Source organism: Nelumbo nucifera, chromosome 3, assembly GCF_055504915.1.
Source record: "Nelumbo nucifera cultivar China Antique chromosome 3, China Antique-T2T, whole genome shotgun sequence".
Taxonomy (NCBI): Eukaryota; Viridiplantae; Streptophyta; class Magnoliopsida; order Proteales; family Nelumbonaceae; genus Nelumbo; species Nelumbo nucifera.
In genome coordinates, this window is record NC_142651.1 from 39,407,549 (window position 1) to 39,428,184 (window position 20,636).

Genomic DNA, 20,636 nt, shown 5'->3' on the forward strand with positions numbered 1-20,636 from the left:
CGGGCCATCGAGCCACCTTGCCCATGAGCAGGTCTAATACCATCTATATCTATAGGCCAACAAAAGATTAGTAGAAGAAAAATTCCTGCCGATCTTGTCAGTCCCTACCTTATGATTCTACGACTCGGACGGTTATAAATTTACCCCATGGTTATAAATTTACCCCAAAAAATTCACTATCATTATTTCGAGGAATATATCTTAAAATGTGATCTTTGGAAATAGTTTTGACAAAAATTTAGAAATATTTGCACTATGAATCCGGTGCTTTTCGATATCCAAAATTTGTTTTATGTCGTTTTGGTCCAAGGGACTGAATACCCGAAGATGTAAAAACCTTGGCACCAGATAACATGGTTAACTTGAACATTATCATTCACTAGTAGGTCATTCAGTATAAGAACTGTGTTCGTATTTGGGTGAGATCATTCTCGTAGAATTTCAACATCAAACGCTAGCCCATTTATTTTGCTAAGCTTGTTTAACACATTTATCTATATTTCCTCAAGGTTCGAGGTTGGGTTAACCCACCAATGCACTACACATGTCTATTTTGGCAGCCGAAACAACCTATTTGCCACCCCTAGAAGAAATAACACCACCCCACCTATATGGCTATTGACAAGTTTGTACAAAAAGAATAATAAGAAAAAAAATGAATTATAAGGAAAATCTATTGGAAAATGCACTACATAACTTTGAGCTTACTGAACATAAGGTGGAACAGAAAAGGCCCATTCAAAGACTTGCTCATACTGAACAGCAGCATTATCCCATGTACAATCTCTCTCCATTCCTCTTTTCATCAATCCCTCCCAAGAAGACTTGTGTTCCCTATATGTCCTAATGGCGACTCTCAAAGCCTGCAAATTGCAAATGATCAAAAATTAAAAAAAAAAAAACCTGCAAATTGCCATATATTGATGTTAAGAAAGTGATATTTCCTCCCTTTATTATTACTCATGATCCTTTTAGCAGTATCAACTAATTCATGGATGACCCCCAAGAATGACAGGAAAGAAAGGACATCGAATTTCTAGCAAGCACATGACATGCATATGTCAGTTTTTTTTTTTTTTGGCTAATTAGAATATTGACTCAATGACTCATTTTTGTTAGGCCAATGTAATAGGAGAGGCTGGATAATGTTTTTTCTTTCGCAACCAATGCACCAATATGTCATTGAAGAAGTCCATTTCGTAGGTCAACCACTGAGTCATAATTGTCCTACAAAGAGGTAGCTATCATTACCATAATCCTATCATGGGGTGGTGTGCTAGTACCTAAAATACTTTTTATAGTAAAATAGTACTTTTTTATAGTAACCAAAATGCCATAATCCTATCATGGCATTTGCCTACAGCAAAGACAACAAATCCAGATCTAAAATGCTCTCTCAACCACCACATTGTTTGGCAATTGAGGTAGTTTCTTGGTAAATTGTAGCTACCTACCATGTATTTAATTGTTTGGCTTGTATTGCTTTCTTATTGGTAAATTGAAACCCAATAAATTTATCATCACAATAACCCACAACTGAAGAAACTTTTCAAGTATCAAGTAATTTAAAAAGATAGAAAATTTTCATGTAATAGAAGAATAGGAATTGAACTTACTGCCAACATATTCTCTTTGGACAATGGAGAAAAGGTCCACCTGTCAAACATAGTTCAAGCAGTAAGAATGTTAGAAAATAAGTTCCAACCAATGTTGTCAGACCCAGATCAGACTGTACAGACCATGATGCTCTCACTAACCAACTAGCCTATGATTCCATTTACAAAAGATGCTTCATATGGTGTAATTACAGTCATTTAAATAGCAAGTTGTAATATTGAAAACGATAGCAAGTTCTAGAAAAAAGTACATACCCAGTACCCTGGTCGTTTCCTTCTTTAGCATACGGGTTGAAATTTTTTACAGTATCCTGCAATTAGGATGAAAATGTCAAAGAGGCAGATCATGTTCACAACTAACAGAAAAGAATATGCCTTTTTTCTTAAAATTGTACTCACTCTAAGCCCTCCAGTGCTATGCACCACTGGGACAGTTCCATATCTCATTGCATACAATTGGTTTAGACCACAGGGTTCAAATCTTGAGGGCATCAATAGTATGTCACATCTGTGAATTTTCAGAAGTTAATGAGCCAATTTTAACTGTAACTGTTATAGGAAAATATAAAGTGTAATCATTGGCCTACCCTGCAGTTATCCTATGAGAAATAGGAACATTAAATCCAACCCAACCGCGGAACTTGTCTCTATAGGTAGATTCTGTTGCTTTCATCCAATCTTCATACTGGGGGTCCCCCGATCCCAGCATAACCTGAAATAGATAGGATAACTCCAACTAGTAATGTCCAAGCAAAGGATAGAAATACGTGCATGTCTCTTAAAGTTATGTTTGGTTTGAAGGAAAAGGTAGGGAAAGGTAGGGTAACCTATACAAGTTTTGTAAAGGTTTCCATACATTTCCTTTCCTTTCCCTACTTTTTCCTTCAAACCAAACACAGCCTAAAGGGCTTAGGATTCCTTGTCAACATCAACTTTTACATTTTATAATAACTCTAGGGTAGTACAGCTATTAAGCAAACATAAGATATATAGCATTGTAGTCTGCAACATGGCTCAAGTGCACCATGGTTATTTTCACTGACAAATGGAACATCGGATAGGAATACTGCAATCATATCAAAGTACTCAGCTAAAATTATGGTCCAATTTGGAAACATTTCAAGGTGATTCCTGAATTAGTGATAAAACACATCAAGGATGATCTTAGCAAATATAACAAAAAAGAAGCTTACAAATTGGATGTCATCTTGCATAAGCTCTGGAATTGCTGATTGAATGAGATCAATTCCCTTTTGATTGTCAAGTCTCCCGATGAATCCAATCTATGAAAATCCACATGTTTATCATTTATAAAGGAAGTCTGATCTATACCAGTGTAGCCAACAGAATTAAGCATTCACAGCTTAAGCTTACCATCGGACATTCAGGCCTGACAGGTAAACCCAGTTCCTTCTGCAAAGCTGACTTACATTGCGCCTGCAATGATATATGGTTAGGAGAGAGACACCACATTTCTAGGACAATGCTAAGATGAATTAAAAAAACAGTGAATTACACAAACCTTCCCAGCAAGATCATGGACAGAGTAACAAGAAGAAATATGTTCATCAGAAGCCGGGTTCCACTCAATAACATCAATTCCGTTTGTGATCCCTGGTCGTAAAGAAAACAAATTGCATGAAAGAGACAAATAATATCTAAACCATTGGATAGTGTGTCAAAATACAGTAGCAATGGCTTAACTGAAGAACTGGGGCACTGGGGAAATAGACATTTGTCAAATGAATTAAGCTTCATCAGAAAAATAGAAAAATGCCCCCCCTGAATATATTAGTATAGATGTAACTTGGACATAAAAACACTCCACATTCCACACACACACACACAAGGGGGAGGGAGGGGTGTGTGTGTGTGTGTGTTTGTGAGAGAGAGAGAGAGAGAGAGAGAATGATGGATATGGATAGATGTTATGGTAGCACAGCATATTGGATGCTAAAGACGGACTGTAATAAGGATACATCCTTTAAGTATCACAATGATGTTTTCACACTTAATAAATAACACAACTTCCTGGAACCCTTTTTACATGGTTCAAAACTTCATACCATTCAGGACATTCTTCCTACTGCTCAAGAGATCATGGAGACCATATCCACCTTCAGGAGTTGTAATCTCCCAAGAATATCCCTGCCACAAAAACAAAGACACAAGCAGTAGTTGACACCTCTTGGTCAAAGTACATCCAACTGAATCCACCTGCATTATCTAGTGTATCCATATATAAATAAATAAATAAATAGATAGGTAGAGAGAGAGAGAGATGCATGTTCACGAATGCATGGCATGCATAGATATTTATGTACAAATTTTCTGCATGGATAGATATTTGCATGGTTCAAAGTATCAATACACCTTTGGGTATCAGTACTTTAAACCATGCGCCTTTCATATTGCATTAAATATGGACAGAAATCTCCCTGTCCCATCAGTTACTGGAATTTAACTTTCAATGCCTCCATTGCCAAACATAGAGAATGTCCAACAGATAACCCTTCCAGTTCACCAGGTAGTACCTGTTATTGAACCTAAGAACACATTCTAAGCAAGAAAATACATAATCATAAACTTGTCACCTCACTAACTGTCAATATTCGATCAGCTGTTACAATTGCACCCTTCAGAAAATTGACGGCTTCACCCGTGTCAAGCGCATGTGTCCTTGCCCAGTTGGGGAAAATCCAACCCATTGCACCATACCATTCAGGTGGTAGTCCCAAGTTGCTATAAGTTGCTGCTGGCTCCACCCCCTTGCATGTGCAAGACAACACTTGTGAAGACTTCTAAAATTATCCTTACAAAAATAGTAAACTACAAATGAACATAAGAAGTATAAATCTTTGTCTGATAGACCATTAAGTATAATCATAATAAGATTTGAATGCCACACTCTTTTAGACAAAAAAAAAGTAAGAAAATACACATGGCACGAGTAATTTAAAAGTTAAATGGTTAAACAAATGATCAAGTCGAACTTCAATATCATTGCCTGGTAACAACCCAGGCAAAAGTGAATCACCCAGAATGCAAGTGCACAGTCTGGAATTTCTATAAAGTTTACAGCAATGGCACAAAATGTAGCTCAAGATCAACCTGCTTTGCCTGCCAATTGTAACCTGGCTTGTCTAAGACCTGGTTTTTCTGCCAGGTCGTGAATCCGCATCTGCTCCCCACAGCACATTGCAGCCATGCATTGGGAACTTCATGAATGACAACATACAAGTACGAGAAATGTTCCCAATATGCAGCTGCAATGTGTTATGGGGTTGGTTTTGGGGAGCAAATCCGAGTTCCTAGGAGGTGGGTTCAAGGGACCAACCACTGGGACAGGTCTGATCTCATAACACTTGTTGATACTTGAAAGACTGTATTTATGTGTTTGTAATGCTTAACTGAAACAATGAGTATCAACTGCTAGCTTTTCAAATTCCAATTATCTTTAAAACAATAATGATAGACTTTTGACCATAATTCACTGAAAAATTGGTTATAACCACCACTACTTTGAAGAAACTTCTATGTACTGTTATTCCATCTTTTCATTAATGTTTGCGTTTTATATCTGGTACAGGGTGCTAAAAAAAGTGATCCATTTTCTCATTAAAAAATGATTCATTTTCTCATTGCCGATTTCTAGGTTCTTTACATTCTAAGTGAGGAAAAAATAAGGAGATATAAGGTATCATATAAGTAATGTACTGAAAAAAAGTGAGGAAATCACATCCACTTCAGTAGTAATAATTATTGAATATTGATGACTAGAAAAAACTTATTTGTTAAACTATGAAACATGATCTGATTGGATAAAAAATTTAAAACAAGAAATTTAATTAATAAATGAAGTGGTATTATGAAAAACATTTGCTTTATACAATTGTAGAAGTAGTTTTCACTATGTCTACCTTCACACTCTTTCAGAAACATCATTTAGAAGTCTTATTTTCAAGCCTTAACACAGATAGTACTTTATACATTATTTCCCCATTTTCTGTGATTTTATCAAAATTCCTGTCAACCAGGAAAAATTTATATATTAAATGGTTCAACACCAAGGAAGTAAGGCACAAAAAGTATACCTGATGTGCAAGGTTATGTATGATGAGGATACTGCGAGCATCCTTGTAGACACCATGCGGTCGATAACTAGCTGCCAAGAGGCTGAACCAAAAGACATGTATCAAAGAATATCAATTCTCCACTGGAGACATGAAATTTAAGAATGGACATCTAATAAAATAAATTAAGAAAAACTCCTGCAATAATACCCACCCACTTTAATTGAATGAAGAAAACAGAAAAGAGGGGGAAACAAATTGAAGTAAAAGGAAAGCATATCACATACACTGGTACTAAGCTTGCATGCCAATCATTAACAAGGAACAAACACTTCTCACCATATGTAAACCCTCCCAATGGAATTACCAATGGAGCCTCACATGCTGCATGACAAAGTAGAGTGAACCGGAACTGTAAAACCAAAAGATATAATTTGTTATTGACAGAAAATGATGCTATTAGTGCTGATAAAAAATGATGCTATTAGTATGTTAAGCTTAACTACATCACCAGTAGAACTACAATGTTATAGCAGTAGTGGCTTTACCTGATTGTCACCAAAAGCACCATAATTATCGCCATATGGATTTCCTGGCCTTTGATAGGAAGGATGGTCAACAAATACCTAAACAGGAAAATAGTCAGCATCTAAGTATTGTTAGCTGGTTTTCACATCTATGAAACTATGTTAAGGACTCACCCAAATTTCTGGCAGGTTAAGAAATAAAATTCCCAAACAAAACAAAAAAGAAAAAAAAAAAAAAAAACAATTTGGCAAGCATAAAACCAGGTCATCTAAATCAATTCCTCCTATGTATGTGATGAAAACAGACTTACCCAATCAACACCTGCCCTGTACTCATGGAAGAATGCAACTTCCTGCAGTGCTCCAAAGCAAGGGATCTTTATACGGCATTGAACATCATATGCACCAGAAAATTTCTTGTCTGAAGGGGAACCATTCAAATATCTTGGAGAGACCACCATGACACGATGCCCATGGGCAGAAAGTGCAACTGGCAAAGAAGCACAAACATCTCCTAAGCCCCCTGTCTTTGAATATGGTGCAGCTTCAGCAGTTACAAAAACGATGTTATGAGTTACTCTAACTTGAGGTTCCTCTCCTTTAACACCCTCTATTTCTTCTTCTATGGTCTTTGTTGCACTGGTAGTAGAGTCAGAGTCAACAACTTCCTCATCATCTGTATTAAATCATCAGAATCCCAATTTTAGCAATCAAGTTTCATACTTGTGATTAAGCAACATAATCATACATGTGACACACATGCAGGGAAGAATTAAGCACTAGAGTTTTGATAAATTGGCACAATCAGATCATCAAACAAATGAAACAAATGCAACATTAAACATGCTATTTAGATATCCAGTAGAAGGTTTTGGTAAGAAGTTATAAAAGATGACAGTTTCAGCCATCAGATATAATTAGCTGACAATGTTCATAGCATAAGTCTCAGCTAATTAAATGTTTTTTATAGTAAACTAAACCTGTCTCTAGTGATAAACCAAATCTGCCGACTCCCACAAATAATGTGTATTAGGACTTTCACAACCATGAGCACATTGATTTGGACAATCCAGAACCTAGGCTGCTCTAAAGAAGGGATTTAGCAAAGTTTGAGGCCCTTTGGATGAGTTACAGCCACAAACTATGCCCATCCCAACAGTCTGTGAGTGTAAATTAGCATTTTAATCATGCAGTGCAGCAATACTGTAATTAACCACCCTCTTAACCTAGACCTAGTGATTTTTTGTTGGTGCGTAATATCCCATCTAAGGAGTCCAAAGTTTTTAAATGATATTGACTGCCAAGCAGATAATCCATAAATATAATACCCACATCCATCAATATCACGTATGAGCAAGATCTGCACGATTGGGCAACAGCAAAGTAACATAGAAATTTCTATTTCTTGACTCAAGAAATGTCAAGGAGCACCAGTGCTGACATTAGAATTCTAGTACATTGTGTCTCCTATACCTCAAATCAAGCTTGCTGGAAAGATCCCAACCATCTAATGATTTGACGTTTCTTCTGGAACATTGGCTGAATGGTCAATGAACAATACATCTGACCGTAGGATATCAACTATTGAGGTTGCTTCTTGCCATAGTCCAAATTTCATAGGTTGGGTTCTTCATCCTGTGAGTTGTAGTTGCAGGTTCGGATTCATCCACCAATTTACTGGTGAAACTTAGATTCCATCAGTGTGATCATATTAATCAACTCTCTATGCAAATTCAATGAACAGAAGAATTCAGTGACACGTCAAGCTTGAGGAGTGATTATACAAATTGTTTATTGTAAGAGATAGCTTGGAAGTCGGGACAGTGGCGACATCAATTATCAAACATAAAATATAGCTTTCCTTGGGGAATCATTGAAAGGAACAGATAAAGGGAAAAGAGAAAACCATTAGAAATAAGCATTTAGTAATTAAAGAACAAAAACAAGCAACCGAGTAGAGTGAACATAATACAAGGAAACAACATCTGACTACCAGATCTCGGGAAGCAAATGTAGTATAAAATAAGGCGCCAAATCATGGGGATTAAAAGGATTACCAGATTCAGGAACCAGGTGAAAGCCAATAATAGAACCATCCCTCTCTGCTCCAAGTATTATCTCCGTTTTCTCTTCTCCTTCAACAGCAGAAGACCGGTCCCGAAACTCGTCTTCGTTCCTATCATGGGGATTAAAAGGATTACCAGATTCAGGAACCAGGTGAAAGCCAATAATACGACCATCCCTCTCTGCTCCAAGTATTATCTCCGTTTCCTCTTCTCCTTCAACAGCAGAAGACCGGTTCCGAAACCTACGAAACTCACCTTCGTTCCTATCTCTAACCGATCTCGTCCGATGAAGAAAAACTCGACCTCTGCGATTACATAAGGGAGCAAAGCGAACTTGCCCCAGTAGTCCCAAAGTTGGAGGAGTACTGGCCGATCTTAGAGACGATATGCAGGTGGAACTAGTGCGATGGATCTGCAGAGCATCCATTGGAATTTGGATTTTAGAAGAGACCCAATCGAGGAAGGAAGGGCTTCTGAACTCTGAAATGTAAGTGGTAACACAACACACAAGGCATCCAATGATATAAATAGAAGAAAACAAAAGAGCGGATCCGCAGGCAGAAAAAGCGCACAAGGAAAACGGGACTGCGGGTGGGAAGTTTGAGAGTCGAAGAGTTAATTCGCTTCCCTTGAAACTCGAATTGTGCTGACACTTGGCCCAGGGTCTTTGGTTGTACATGTCCGTGTTTGTATGGAAGATGTTTCCTATGCGCGGCTGCAACGAACTGTGACGTTGGTGTGGTGCGCGCTATGCGAAGAGCAAATCCGAATTCATTAGGGGTAATGATTATGTTCTTTTTGAGTTTTTGGTGCAGTCCCCACTGTGGGTTTGGGTTCCATTGCACAGCTAACAAGTTAGGAATCTTAGGAATATCGATCTTTCCTTCTGCAATAGCTCTGTGGAGTTCGAATCCACTACAGTTCCACTCGTAATATATCTGGCTGACGTGAAAAGTCAAGTTTAGCCCACTACACGCGAGTTCAGATCTGCGCCTCACAACGTCCGTTCTGCTATTATAATTGGGAAATATTTTCAATACACGCCCGGGATGTGCAGTAGGACGTTGTGGGGTGCCTCTTATGGGGCACAGATGTGAAATCCCATTAGGTCAGTATCCACTAATTTCATTTCAATGAGAGATGTTGTAATTGACTGTTGTGCGGTGCTTCGGGTACAAATGGAATGGAATCTGTAGAAATAGTAAGAAAATTGGGTATTTGGGAACCGAAGATCAAGATTCAAAGTATCGATACAATCCATATCGGTTCGGGAGCTCCCGATATGCCCTTATAGGGGCAGAGTTAGGGGCCAAGTGATTTTTGATTTTTGAATTTCTTCCATTTTTAAAGGTTTTATATAACTGATTAATTAGAGAAATTCAATAGTAATTTTGTTAGTTTTTTTTCTTTTTTTATTAGCAATTTGTCATTGCCGGTAAACTAAACTGATTCAGTACATTAAAAGTTGGAGTACCAAAAGGTAAAAGGTTTCAAATTTGAGGATAAGTGTACAAACTTAAAATTTCTTGTTTTTGTATACTATTTTCCTTTTTATTTTATTTATGGTTGTTTTTTTCACTATGTTTCCTTCCTACATTAATCACGCAAAGGTGAATGTATGAAATTGGTCCGGGGAGGGGCATTTTTGAAATAGGCAGCGTTTCAATGAATGGATCCCATGTATTCGACAAAAGTCTAAAACGAGACCTGTGAACAAATGCATATCATGCCCTGCCTTGTAGCCTAGGCCCATATACTATGATTTTCAAGGCTAGGCCTACCCTAAAAACTTCAAGCCCAATCATGACCCGACCTAATATATTTAAATATATCAGTCTTTTTTTTTTTTTTGTTGAGAAAATACAGATAACAGAAAACAGCACAGAACAGAAACAAAGAAAATACAGAAAAAAACACACACACCAACCACCAACGCTAAAAAGGATTAACATCCTCGCCTGAAAGGGCAGACACCTGAACCAAATCCTCTGATCGAAACAGAGGGAGCATCCACTGTAGGGGGTGACCCCAGAAGTCCTGAAAACCAGACTGACCTCTGGCTGCCAACCTGTGCGCTGCACTAACAGAATCCCGCTTTGCTAATATCACCTTAAAATCAACTTCAGACAGATCGAGCATACAAGTTGTGGAGGACCGGCCATAAAGCTGGATAACAATCATAAGATTTTTTGGAGATGACAGATACAATAATAGAAGAGTCACAGAAGACAGCTACTGACTTTAAACCCAATCCATGAATAAACAAAACACATTCAAGCACGACTGAGGCTTCTGCATATAACGCAGATACAACTTTACAAAGACCACATTTTGCAAAAGTGAAGAGACCCCTTTCTACTGAGACCCAAAAACCAAAGCCACTTCTTTATGCCACATGAATGGCTAAATCACTACCGAACCAAGATGCTTTAGCATGATCACACAGAAAGAGACAGTTTCTGTTTCTCTGCCATAGATTGTGCAAAGATCTTCTTCACTAATCTGCCTTCTCATTAAGATCTAATTAACACCAATGCTACTATGACAGCACTTCCAAATAAAATGCTTGATTTTTGGGGAATCTTCAGAGCCTAGATTCTCTTCTAGTATTTGTATGGGGTTTGGGTCAATTCTTTGACAAACAAGCTGATCCTTGCTATAGTCGAACCCATAATATATACATGTGGATATATGTTATTTTATAATATATTATATAATACATATTATAATATTTTATATTATACAAAAATAAAATAAAGTTGTGTACATATTATATTCCATTAAGCCCAACTTGACCTATGATCACCCTGTGTATGAAGGCATTGTTCAAATAAACTGATTTTTTATATTTATAAAGCAAATGGGATACAAACTCTTTGTATTTGAAACTCTCTTACAAAAGAGATAGAATCTATGATTCTCTTTTGATGGTGTTTCTTGCAATTTGAGGATTTGGATTTGAGTTGAAGCCGAGAGTCAAATGACGTGCTCCTGTACTTTAGACAACAATGGAGATTACTTCATTCAATTTGGCTTGGAAAGCTTGATCAAGAGAAGGATCCTGCTAGACTTAAAGGTGTTGTGACTTTGCTCTTTCGAAGATGGTGTGTGTTTCCTTTTTCCCAAGAGCCTTCTTACTTCACTTAGCTTTTTTCTTTGATCAAAAATCTCCTCCTTCTTGATTAGACTTGTTCATGGGTCGGGTAGCTGGACAGCCCGCCCTAACTCGGCTTGTTACTTTTTGGGCTTGGACAAAATTTTAGGCCCACAAGCTCGGGCTTGGGCTCGTGCTTTAAATACCAGGCCCGGTCATTTTTCAGGCCAGGCTTAGGCTTTCTCAAATAAGCCCGGCCCAATACTATCATATATAATAAAAAAGTATTTATGTTATATATAATAAATATATAATATATATTTGTTTCTTAAATTATTAATAAATATTAATTTACTATTAGGAAATACAAATTAGTTTTTTAATTTATTAAATTATTACTAGATTAATATAATATTATTTTATAAAAGTACACTGAAAATAAGACATTATGTGTATAAGTCGGGTTTCGGGCTTTATATAAGGGCTGGGCTCGAGCTCACATTTCTGTTGATAAAGAGGCAAAGCCTAGCCTGGCCCATGAACAGGTCTATTCTTGATGAGGACTCCTATTTAGACTTCTTGTTCTAATCTCCTAATCCCCATGATTAAGGATTTGATTAATTCTTCTTACCCTTTTTAGAGAGTGAAAGGTTATAATTACTATCATCCTTGGAGAGAATAATTATCATCCATTATTCTCTCTTCAATCATTGATTGATTTTCGTCTATGGGAAGGTGTGCCTTGATTGACTAGAGATTCGATTCCCTATAATTAGACATGTTCATGGGTCGGGTGGCTCGACGGGCCGGCCCGACCCGACCCCCGAACGGGCTTGAACACGCAAATGAGCCCGCGGGCTTAACCTCAGGCCAAAAAGCCCGGCCCACAATAAATTCGAGCCGGGCTCGGGATTTACCAAAATAGCTCGGCCCGACCTATAGACTAAGCTTAAAAAACCCTAATATCCTAAAAAGTAAGAACCCTTCTCTTTCACCTCTTTCCCCTTAGCTGATCCTCTCTTCTCTTCACATCCTCCTCAGTCCTCACACTCTCAAGTAGCCACACAACCGGTGAGGCAACGAGCATTCACCAACGCAACAACTCCAACGATAGTCCTCTCCTTCTCTCTCTCTCTCTCTCTCTCTCTCTCTCTCTCTCACTTCTTCTCTTTCAAATCTCAAACATCGGCGAGGCGGCGAATACAGGCATCGGCGGCGGTGAGTCCTCTCTCTCTCTATCTATCTATCTATCTATCTCTCTCTCTCTCTCTGACACGAACTAACACACTTTTCACTGTTAAAATCGCAACTCACCGCGAACTCCTCTCCAACGAACACAATCACTGGCAGTGAGTAGACCTGTTCATGGGCCGGGCTGGGCCGGGCTTTTACTCTCCATTAACAGAAATATGTTAGGCCCGAGCCCGAGCCCGGCCCGACCAACGGGCCTACAACTTGAACCCAAGCCCGGCCCTAATAAAAAGCCCAAAGCCCGACCTAATAAAAAAAATTAGAAATTTTCCCTATTCAATAATCAATATAAATCAGAATTTATTTACATTAAAAAATATATAAATTCAAAATTTATTTATATTAAAAAAAGAATATAAAGAAGGGAAAGAGGATGTGGAGAAGAAGAATTCGGTTGGAAAAAGAAGGGAAGGAGGTGAAAAAAAAGAGGGGTATTCAACTAGGGTTTTTAGGTTTAGTTATAGATCGGGTCGGGCCGGGTAGGCCGGGCTGTTTTGGCAAATCCCGAGCCCGGCTCGAATTTATTGCGGGCCGGGCTTTTTGGCCCGAGGTTAAGCCCGCAGGCCTATATACCTGTTCAAGCCCGTCTGGGGGTCGGGTCGGGCCAGGCCGGCCCGTTGGGCCACCCGGCCCATGAACAAGTCTAGCGATGAGTTCTCTTTGCCATTTTATTGTATTATGAAATTATTATTTACTATTTACTGTTTACATAGCCGAACGCTATTGTTTGTCCTAAAGCTGAATGCTATTGTTTGTCTAAAATCTGAATGCTATTGTTTGTCTGAATGCTCTTAGAGATTTGTTGAAGAATGATAAAAATAGCCTGATGCATTAGGGATTCACTACACATATTTATTAGCTTAGTTTATTTTTCAAAAGTGTTGAAACTATTAGATTTGATTATCCTAATTCCTAAAGCAAAAACATTGTATTTGGCTTTGGTAATGTTGTAAATCTGCAATTGGTTTTCCTTTTTTCTTTTTTTTTTGCAAATTCATAATTTATATTGAGTTTATATTCTTTTTTTAATGTAAATAAATTCTGATTTATATTGAATTCAGAATTTATATTGAATAATCTACAATTGGTTTTCCCTTTTTTTCAAATTCAGAATTTATATTGAATTTATATTCTTTTTTTAATGTAAATAAATTCTAATTTATATTGATTATTGAATTCAGAATTTATATTGAATAATCTGCAATTGGTTTTCCTTTTTATTTTTTTTTTTGCAAATTCAGAATTTATATTCTTTTTTAATGTAAATAAATTCTGATTTATATTGAACAATCTGCAATTGGTTTTCCTTTTTTTTTGCAAATTCAGAATTTATATTATTTTTTTAATGTAAATAAATTCTTATTTATATTGATTATTGAATTCAGAATTTATATTGAATAATTTGCAATTGGTTTTCCTTTTTTATTTTTATTTTTTGCAAATTCAGAATTTATATTGAATTTATATTCTTTTTCTTGAATCCCAATCTTTTTATTAGGTCAGACTTTGGGCTTGGGCTTCGGGCTTTTTATCAGGGCCGGGCTCGGGCCCAAGTTGTAGGCCCGTTGGTCGGACTGGGCTCGGGTTTGAGCCTAACAAATTTCTATTTTGGAAGAGTGAAAGCCCGGCCCGGCCTGGCCCATGAATAGATCTACCTATAATTACCTTTGAAAAGAAAATTGGCAATTTACTATTTGTAGAGATAATGATTTTTTTTAATCAGTTATTCTTTCTTCAATCATTAACTAGATTTCCATCTTTAAGACCTGAAATGAGCTCTAGTTGGATCATTTCCATAAATCACTAAGACTTGTAATTGAACTTTGAATTTGAATTTTTAAGTTTGATTTCAAAGTGGGTCCCACATGGACCCTTCCACCATGCCAAGGGGTTTGCAACAACAAAGCTAAAATGTTAAGGCCCATGTACATAGGGGTGATCATGGACTAGACCAGGCTTTGCATTTATGATAAGGGCTATAGATTAGGCTCGGGCCCGGCCCGGCATGGGGTTTCAAGTCTAAAACATAAGCCCTAGCCCAACTCTATACAGGTCGGGCCTGATTCTAGGCCAATGTCACTCATATGTAAAATATTACATATTTATATATTAAATGACATAACATGCATATAAACTTATTTTGTACATTATATAATATAAAATATTACATATAATATAAATTATTCATTTTATAACATTTATATATAAAATATATAATATAATGTAGGGTAAATTACAAAGACCTCCCCATACTATGGGGTCTGTGACAAAGACCCCCCTGTACTTTGTTTTGCGACAAAGACCCCCCTTGTACTATGACCATGAGAAGAAAAACCCCTTTGGTTAGCTTTCCGTTGAAATCTGTGTTACAACATTTTTTAATTCCTATACTACCCTTTAAGAAAAACACTGTTTATCTTCCCTGACCTCACGATACAGGAACAACAGGGCCGTATTCCTTCACATATTCTCTCTCTTCTCTCTCTTTCTCTCCCCCGATCTCTCTTCTTCTCTTCCCCCTCCGTAGAAAGCAACGACAACATCAACTTCAGGAATCAAAACAGAACTTGCAATTGAGAGAGCACCGCCCATGCAAAATCCTGTCACACCTACCTTCTATGAACCATTTACCTTTAGCCAACTAACTGAAGCACGAATATCCTTAACAGCACCTTGCCAATCAAGACCATCCATTAAATGCTATGCTTCAGCAACATCTAAACCAACCTTTCCACGTTACAAATCTGGGATGAGTGCTTTAAAACCAGGATTCATCTGGGAAATTTTCAAAGCATGGTTATTGACCTCATAATCAACCCCCCACCACTCTTGCAACACCACTATGCCAGGAGCACTTTCTTTGCCCACCACATAAGCATCAGATGTAATATCGTCTCTCTGAATCTGAATTTTCTTCAATTCGGAGGTCGCAGAACCTGCCATCAAGCAAATTTGGAATCGACAATGAGAAGAAGAAGAAGATGAAGCAGAGAGTGGTGTGGGCCCTCGGGCTATGATGGAGGCTGCTTTGTGCTAGTGCTAGATCTGATGAACGAGGTGAGCACACTTCAGTGTCACCTGTTGATATGCTAAAGTAGCTCAACCGTTGCCTAGACGAGTCTGTGCTTTATGTTTGTTTTGATAGTCAGGTGCTACTGCCGAAACAACAACTAAGGCCTTGGGAGCCGGGTTGGAACGAAGTGGGGTCAGATTTATTTGGACCGTTAAGATGACGATGTCAGGACAAGAAGTGGACGATCGCGGGGTTATCATTAAGGAGATCGAAGATCGGATGGCGGGGAGAGGTTTGATCATAAGGGGATGGGCCCCACAAGTCCCAATACTGAACCATGGAGCCGTGGGCGGGTTCCTGACTCACTGCGGGTGGAACTCGGTGATGGAAGGGATTATGGCTGGGGTGCTGTTGCTAACCTGGCCGAGAAAAATGACTAGTTCGTGAATGTCGAGTTGCTAACGATTGAGAGGTTTAAGTTGCAAATCCTTTTCTTGTCTTTTTAGACTTTTCTCAGCTTAGCTCAAGCGGTGGAGAGAGAAGACCAAGGAGAGTCTGAAGAAAAGGGAGGAGAGAAAGGGGAAGGGGAAGAAGAGAGATCTGTAGAGAGAGGAAGAGAGAGAGAGAGATGTGAAGGAATACCGCCGCTACTATTCTTGTATCCTGAGGTTGGGGAAAATGAACAGTATTTTTCTTACAAGGGTAGTATGGGGATTAAAAGATAATGTAACGGCAAATTTTAACGGAAAGCTAATAGAAGGGGGTCTTTGTCTCATAGTCATAGTACAAGGGGGTCTTTGTCGCAAAACAAAGTATAGGGGGGTCTTTGTAATTTACCCTATAATGTAAAATAACACGTATACATGTGTATGCATTATACACAAAATGTGTAAGCCTAAATATATGCAAGTTGGGCCAGGCTTGAAGTATTAAGCCCAAGCCCGGCCCTAAAATTTGTGAACCTGATGTTGGCCCGAGTGCGGGGCTAGCCTAAACACAAAACCCAGGCCCAAGCCCAGAATTTCTGGGCTAGGCTTGTGTCGGCCGGGCTGAAATGATCACCCCTACATGTACATATTTGATAGTATGGGACATGGTCCAAATAGAATGACCCCTACTTAGGTACGTGAGCAACTTTGAGTTTATGGGGGTAGGCCCATCCAAAAGCTCATGAAAATTTTAATGTCTACAACTACGATATGCAATTAGGAATGGAAAATGGGGCGAATTTGGGTTAGGGATCATATTCCCCGTCCCCAACCCCGATTCTAAAACTAATCCCTATCCCCATCCTCAATCCCTATTGGGGATAAAAGTTGTCCACTATCCCTGATCCCCGACAGGGATGGATTCCCTACGAGGACCCGAATTCCTGAAATATTTTTTGTTAACAGTATTTTTTAAAAAATAATTTTACTTAAAATAAATAAATATTTTAAAATATAAATAATATTTTAAATATTTTTTTATATATACGAATAATATATATAATATCACATATAATAATATATATTTAAAATATATATATATATATTATTATAATCGGGGCCGAGGCGGGGTGGAGACCTCAATTCTCATCCTCGACCCTGTTAGGTAAGAGAAATTGGGTCCCCATGGGAGATGAGGAAAATTGCCATCCTTATCTACAGTCTTACCTCATACAAATTATATATATATATATATATATATATATATATTGTCTCATTTACATTTACTAAAAGTATAAATTTTGCATCTCAAAAATGGATTTAAAATTTGCACCACCTTCCACCTACCTCAATTCTCGGTACCACATCATTTTGTTTCTTATGACACTCCCAAACAAATAATTTATACATCCATTCTCTTGTATATAAGATGGACCACATCATTTTACTTTTCACAGCTAAACAACACATGGTTAAATCTGAAACAAAATGTAAACCAAAATTTACACATCCTTGCATTTACACCAATGCAATCAATTGCTGCCTAAGGAATTTTATGAAATTTAATAAGAGCTTTCGCTCAACTTTTTGATTCATCATTGTCGTTCTCTATGCATTGAGGCCCATTAACCATACCACAAAGAGCTTGCTGTTATGTAAGCTTTTCTCTCATGCCTCCATCTCTTGACTGGTTTCTTTTGCCATATGTATCCAATCCAGGGTCCATATGATCAGTCCTATAGCCAACCTCCTTGTATTAGTTATTGGGATCAGGTTTCTGAATCGGGTCACGTAGGAAGTTTCCTTGTATGACTCATAACAATTATGCAAGTTAGATGAAGAATGGTGTGGCTTGACCTAACCCAGTCCAATTTTATATATACCCAAGCAAAAACATGCATACACCCTGAGAGCTAGCATCCAACTGCATATCAGTATTATTTCTCATACTTCATGTTGAATTCATGGGAAGTTACTCCTAAACTAAACTCCTAGTATACGGTTTGATTCTGTGCTCTCAGGATGTACGCATAATTTTTTTTGCTTCCAGAAGATCCCATCTCCACTGCCGAATCATTGATATGCTGGTCTCAAATAAAAGGACGTGATCACTAAAATGTATAATTTTTGAGTAGTCAAACATTAACAGTTCCTTGAACCTTGATGATTAATTGATTATCTACCTAGCTCTCTAATCGACAGTTAGAAAAATAAAAAAAGACGAAAGGTATGATATGTAAAGAATTTTGACCAATCAAAATCCCCCCTGAATACCATCTGATTGGTTATGTACTGATTAATTGATTAATTAATTATAAGTTTTACCCGCATCATGGTCCAATTCATAGAGATGGGATATCTTGAACACGTTAATTGCACGGTATACAGTCCTGCGGTACTCACATTTTCCAGCCGTTCACTCTGTTCATTTTAACATATTTGCATTCCTACCTGATATAAAATTGGCAGTATAAATTTTACATCCCAAGAACTGATATAAAACTTATACCACTTACCTCTTTCCTCAAATAGTCTTCCTCCTATTTCCATTTTTCTTATATAAAAGCAGACCAGAATTCACACTCAACCTATTTGCACTCCCATACATTTATTTATATTTACATTTACACCGGTGCAAATAAAAATTATCACAGCAAATGATCCTTAATATATACACATATATGCTTACCTGATCTCGTAACTCGTATATCTATTTGTTTTTTTACATGGAATATCTGTATCAAACATGAATTCAACCACGACCCACGAAGAAGTCAAGTTCGGGCCGATCAATGACAAAGAGGACACTGAACCAATCCGTTCTCGTTGCACTTACTGCACCTCTCTTTCTTATCCTCTATCAATACCTTACAACTACCTCCGCACTCCAAACACGGCACAAACCTTGCTCCCCCGCACCCCTCACACGCTCGCCTCCCCACTCCTCTAACGATCCCCGCCCACTTCAACAACTTCCCCAGTCGACCTGATTCGTTCAGCTCCACCACTTTGTCTATCCCTCCGATGTATCTTCCCTTCACAAACAGTCTCGGCACGCTGCATTCTTCTCCCACTAATTCCTTCAACTCGTTCAGGAACTCGCCATGCAGCGACACGTCCCGCTCATCGATGTCCACTTGCTGCGCTTCCAGCACTGACCTTGCACGGTTACAGTCCTCAAACGTGCGGCGAACCCCACCCAGCGTGGTCGTGTAGAGAACCGCCGAGTCAGCTCCACCAGGCGGGCACTTCTCCGGGTACTCACTCAGTGGGTCCCACCTAGACCTCGCGCTCCCATCGACACCTCCTGAAGTCCTCCCCTCCCTTTCCCTCTCCATCCTGTCCCGTACGATGAATGCGTTCTCCCTTAGTGGCCTAAACCCGGCAGAATCGACAGCTGGTTTTGAAGCGGGTCGTGACTCCGCGTTCGAGAACTCGGTTCTCTGCAATTCGGCCATCGACTCGGTTTTCTTTAACTGAGTTGGTTTGGATGGTAGCTTAGCCTTAGGGTCGAGTTCTTCCACCGTGTGAAAGGATTGGCTCTTGCGTGGGGGAGGTTTCGAGGCTCGGGTGCTGTCTTCCACCTTGGCCTTGGGGGACACGACGTCATGATCAGCTTTGGTTGCGAGAGGCTTTTGAGGGTCGAGGGTGGGCTTGAGGTCTTCCAAAGCCTTGCTTACTTCAGACCATGAGTGAGGGCCATTAGAGGCGAGTTCGAACTTGTCGAGCTTCTCCAGTATGGACGCTGGGACGTGCGTGCCGGTCTTCTCTTGCGGTTGCTGCTGCTGTTTATCACCGGTGATTAGCCAGGGCTCTTCGATGGCGTTGATATCGAAGAGAGCGAAGCTCGTGGGTGCCGGCCGGTAGACATCAGCCTCAATTCGCTTCGAGGAGGTGCACCCCATCCTTCCTCTCTCGTAGCTTGAGTGAAAACTGTGCCCTACGAAGAAGAAGATTGCAATCTCGCAGAATCCGCACGAGAGATGTGGTTTCGCCGTTATGTTGATCTTATTGAGATTTGTGAAGGTAAGGTTTTCCTGTAAGCCTCAACTTATTGTGTGGTGTTGCTTTGATGACCACGTGGTTCGATCTGCACGCTCCACTCGGAAATTTGGCTACATTCGAAACGAATGATCCGGAAATGCCACGTGTCAAATGGAGTGATGAATGGTGAGCGTATGGAGGCAAGCCTTTTAAAGCGGGACCACAAAACAAACAAGCAGTTGTCATGCAGTCATGCAGTCATGCTCGCTAAAATGTTGAAAACAACCATTGATCATGGATAGATTCCAATTTCATTGTGCGCAGCTCCACCACAAGCTGTTTTATGGCAAATCAGGGAATAATTGAATACTAGTGGGGACCTTTTAATCAAAAATAAATAAAAAAAAAGCTATTCAGCACGCGTGCGATGCATGGGGCTTTATTTAGAAGTAAAATTGAAGATGGATGGCTATGACATTTTCAATTTATTCATTTAAGTTCAATTCAAGTGTTATATTTTTGGGTTATGTCTATTTTATTTAATCATAATCTAGTTGCTTTTAGTGAGAGGGCCAATTTCCTTT

At 38.8% G+C, this 20,636-nt stretch overlaps 2 protein-coding genes across 2 annotated transcripts; both read right to left on the minus strand.

Moving 5' to 3' along the window:
• Positions 1–439: 439 nt before the first annotated feature.
• SS1 (glycogen/starch synthase, ADP-glucose type) lies at positions 440–9,116 on the minus strand. The gene is made up of 15 exons (XM_010268253.3): positions 8,274–9,116; positions 6,528–6,892; positions 6,238–6,315; positions 5,977–6,101; positions 5,711–5,792; positions 4,211–4,384; positions 3,683–3,764; positions 3,139–3,230; positions 2,991–3,053; positions 2,810–2,899; positions 2,204–2,328; positions 2,016–2,124; positions 1,872–1,927; positions 1,617–1,656; positions 440–863 (listed from the first exon to the last, which is right to left on the minus strand). The coding sequence occupies exons 1-15, from the start codon at positions 8,959–8,961 to the stop codon at positions 705–707; spliced, it is 2,328 nt and encodes a 775-aa protein (XP_010266555.1). The 5' UTR covers positions 8,962–9,116; the 3' UTR covers positions 440–704.
• Positions 9,117–18,644: 9,528 nt separating this feature from the next.
• Positions 18,645–20,094, minus strand: LOC104604036 (Glutaredoxin family protein). Its single transcript, XM_010268252.3, has one exon. It carries the CDS (start codon positions 19,971–19,973, stop codon positions 18,858–18,860), a length of 1,116 nt encoding a protein of 371 aa, XP_010266554.1. The 5' UTR covers positions 19,974–20,094; the 3' UTR covers positions 18,645–18,857.
• Between the last annotated feature and the right edge of the window lie 542 nt (positions 20,095–20,636).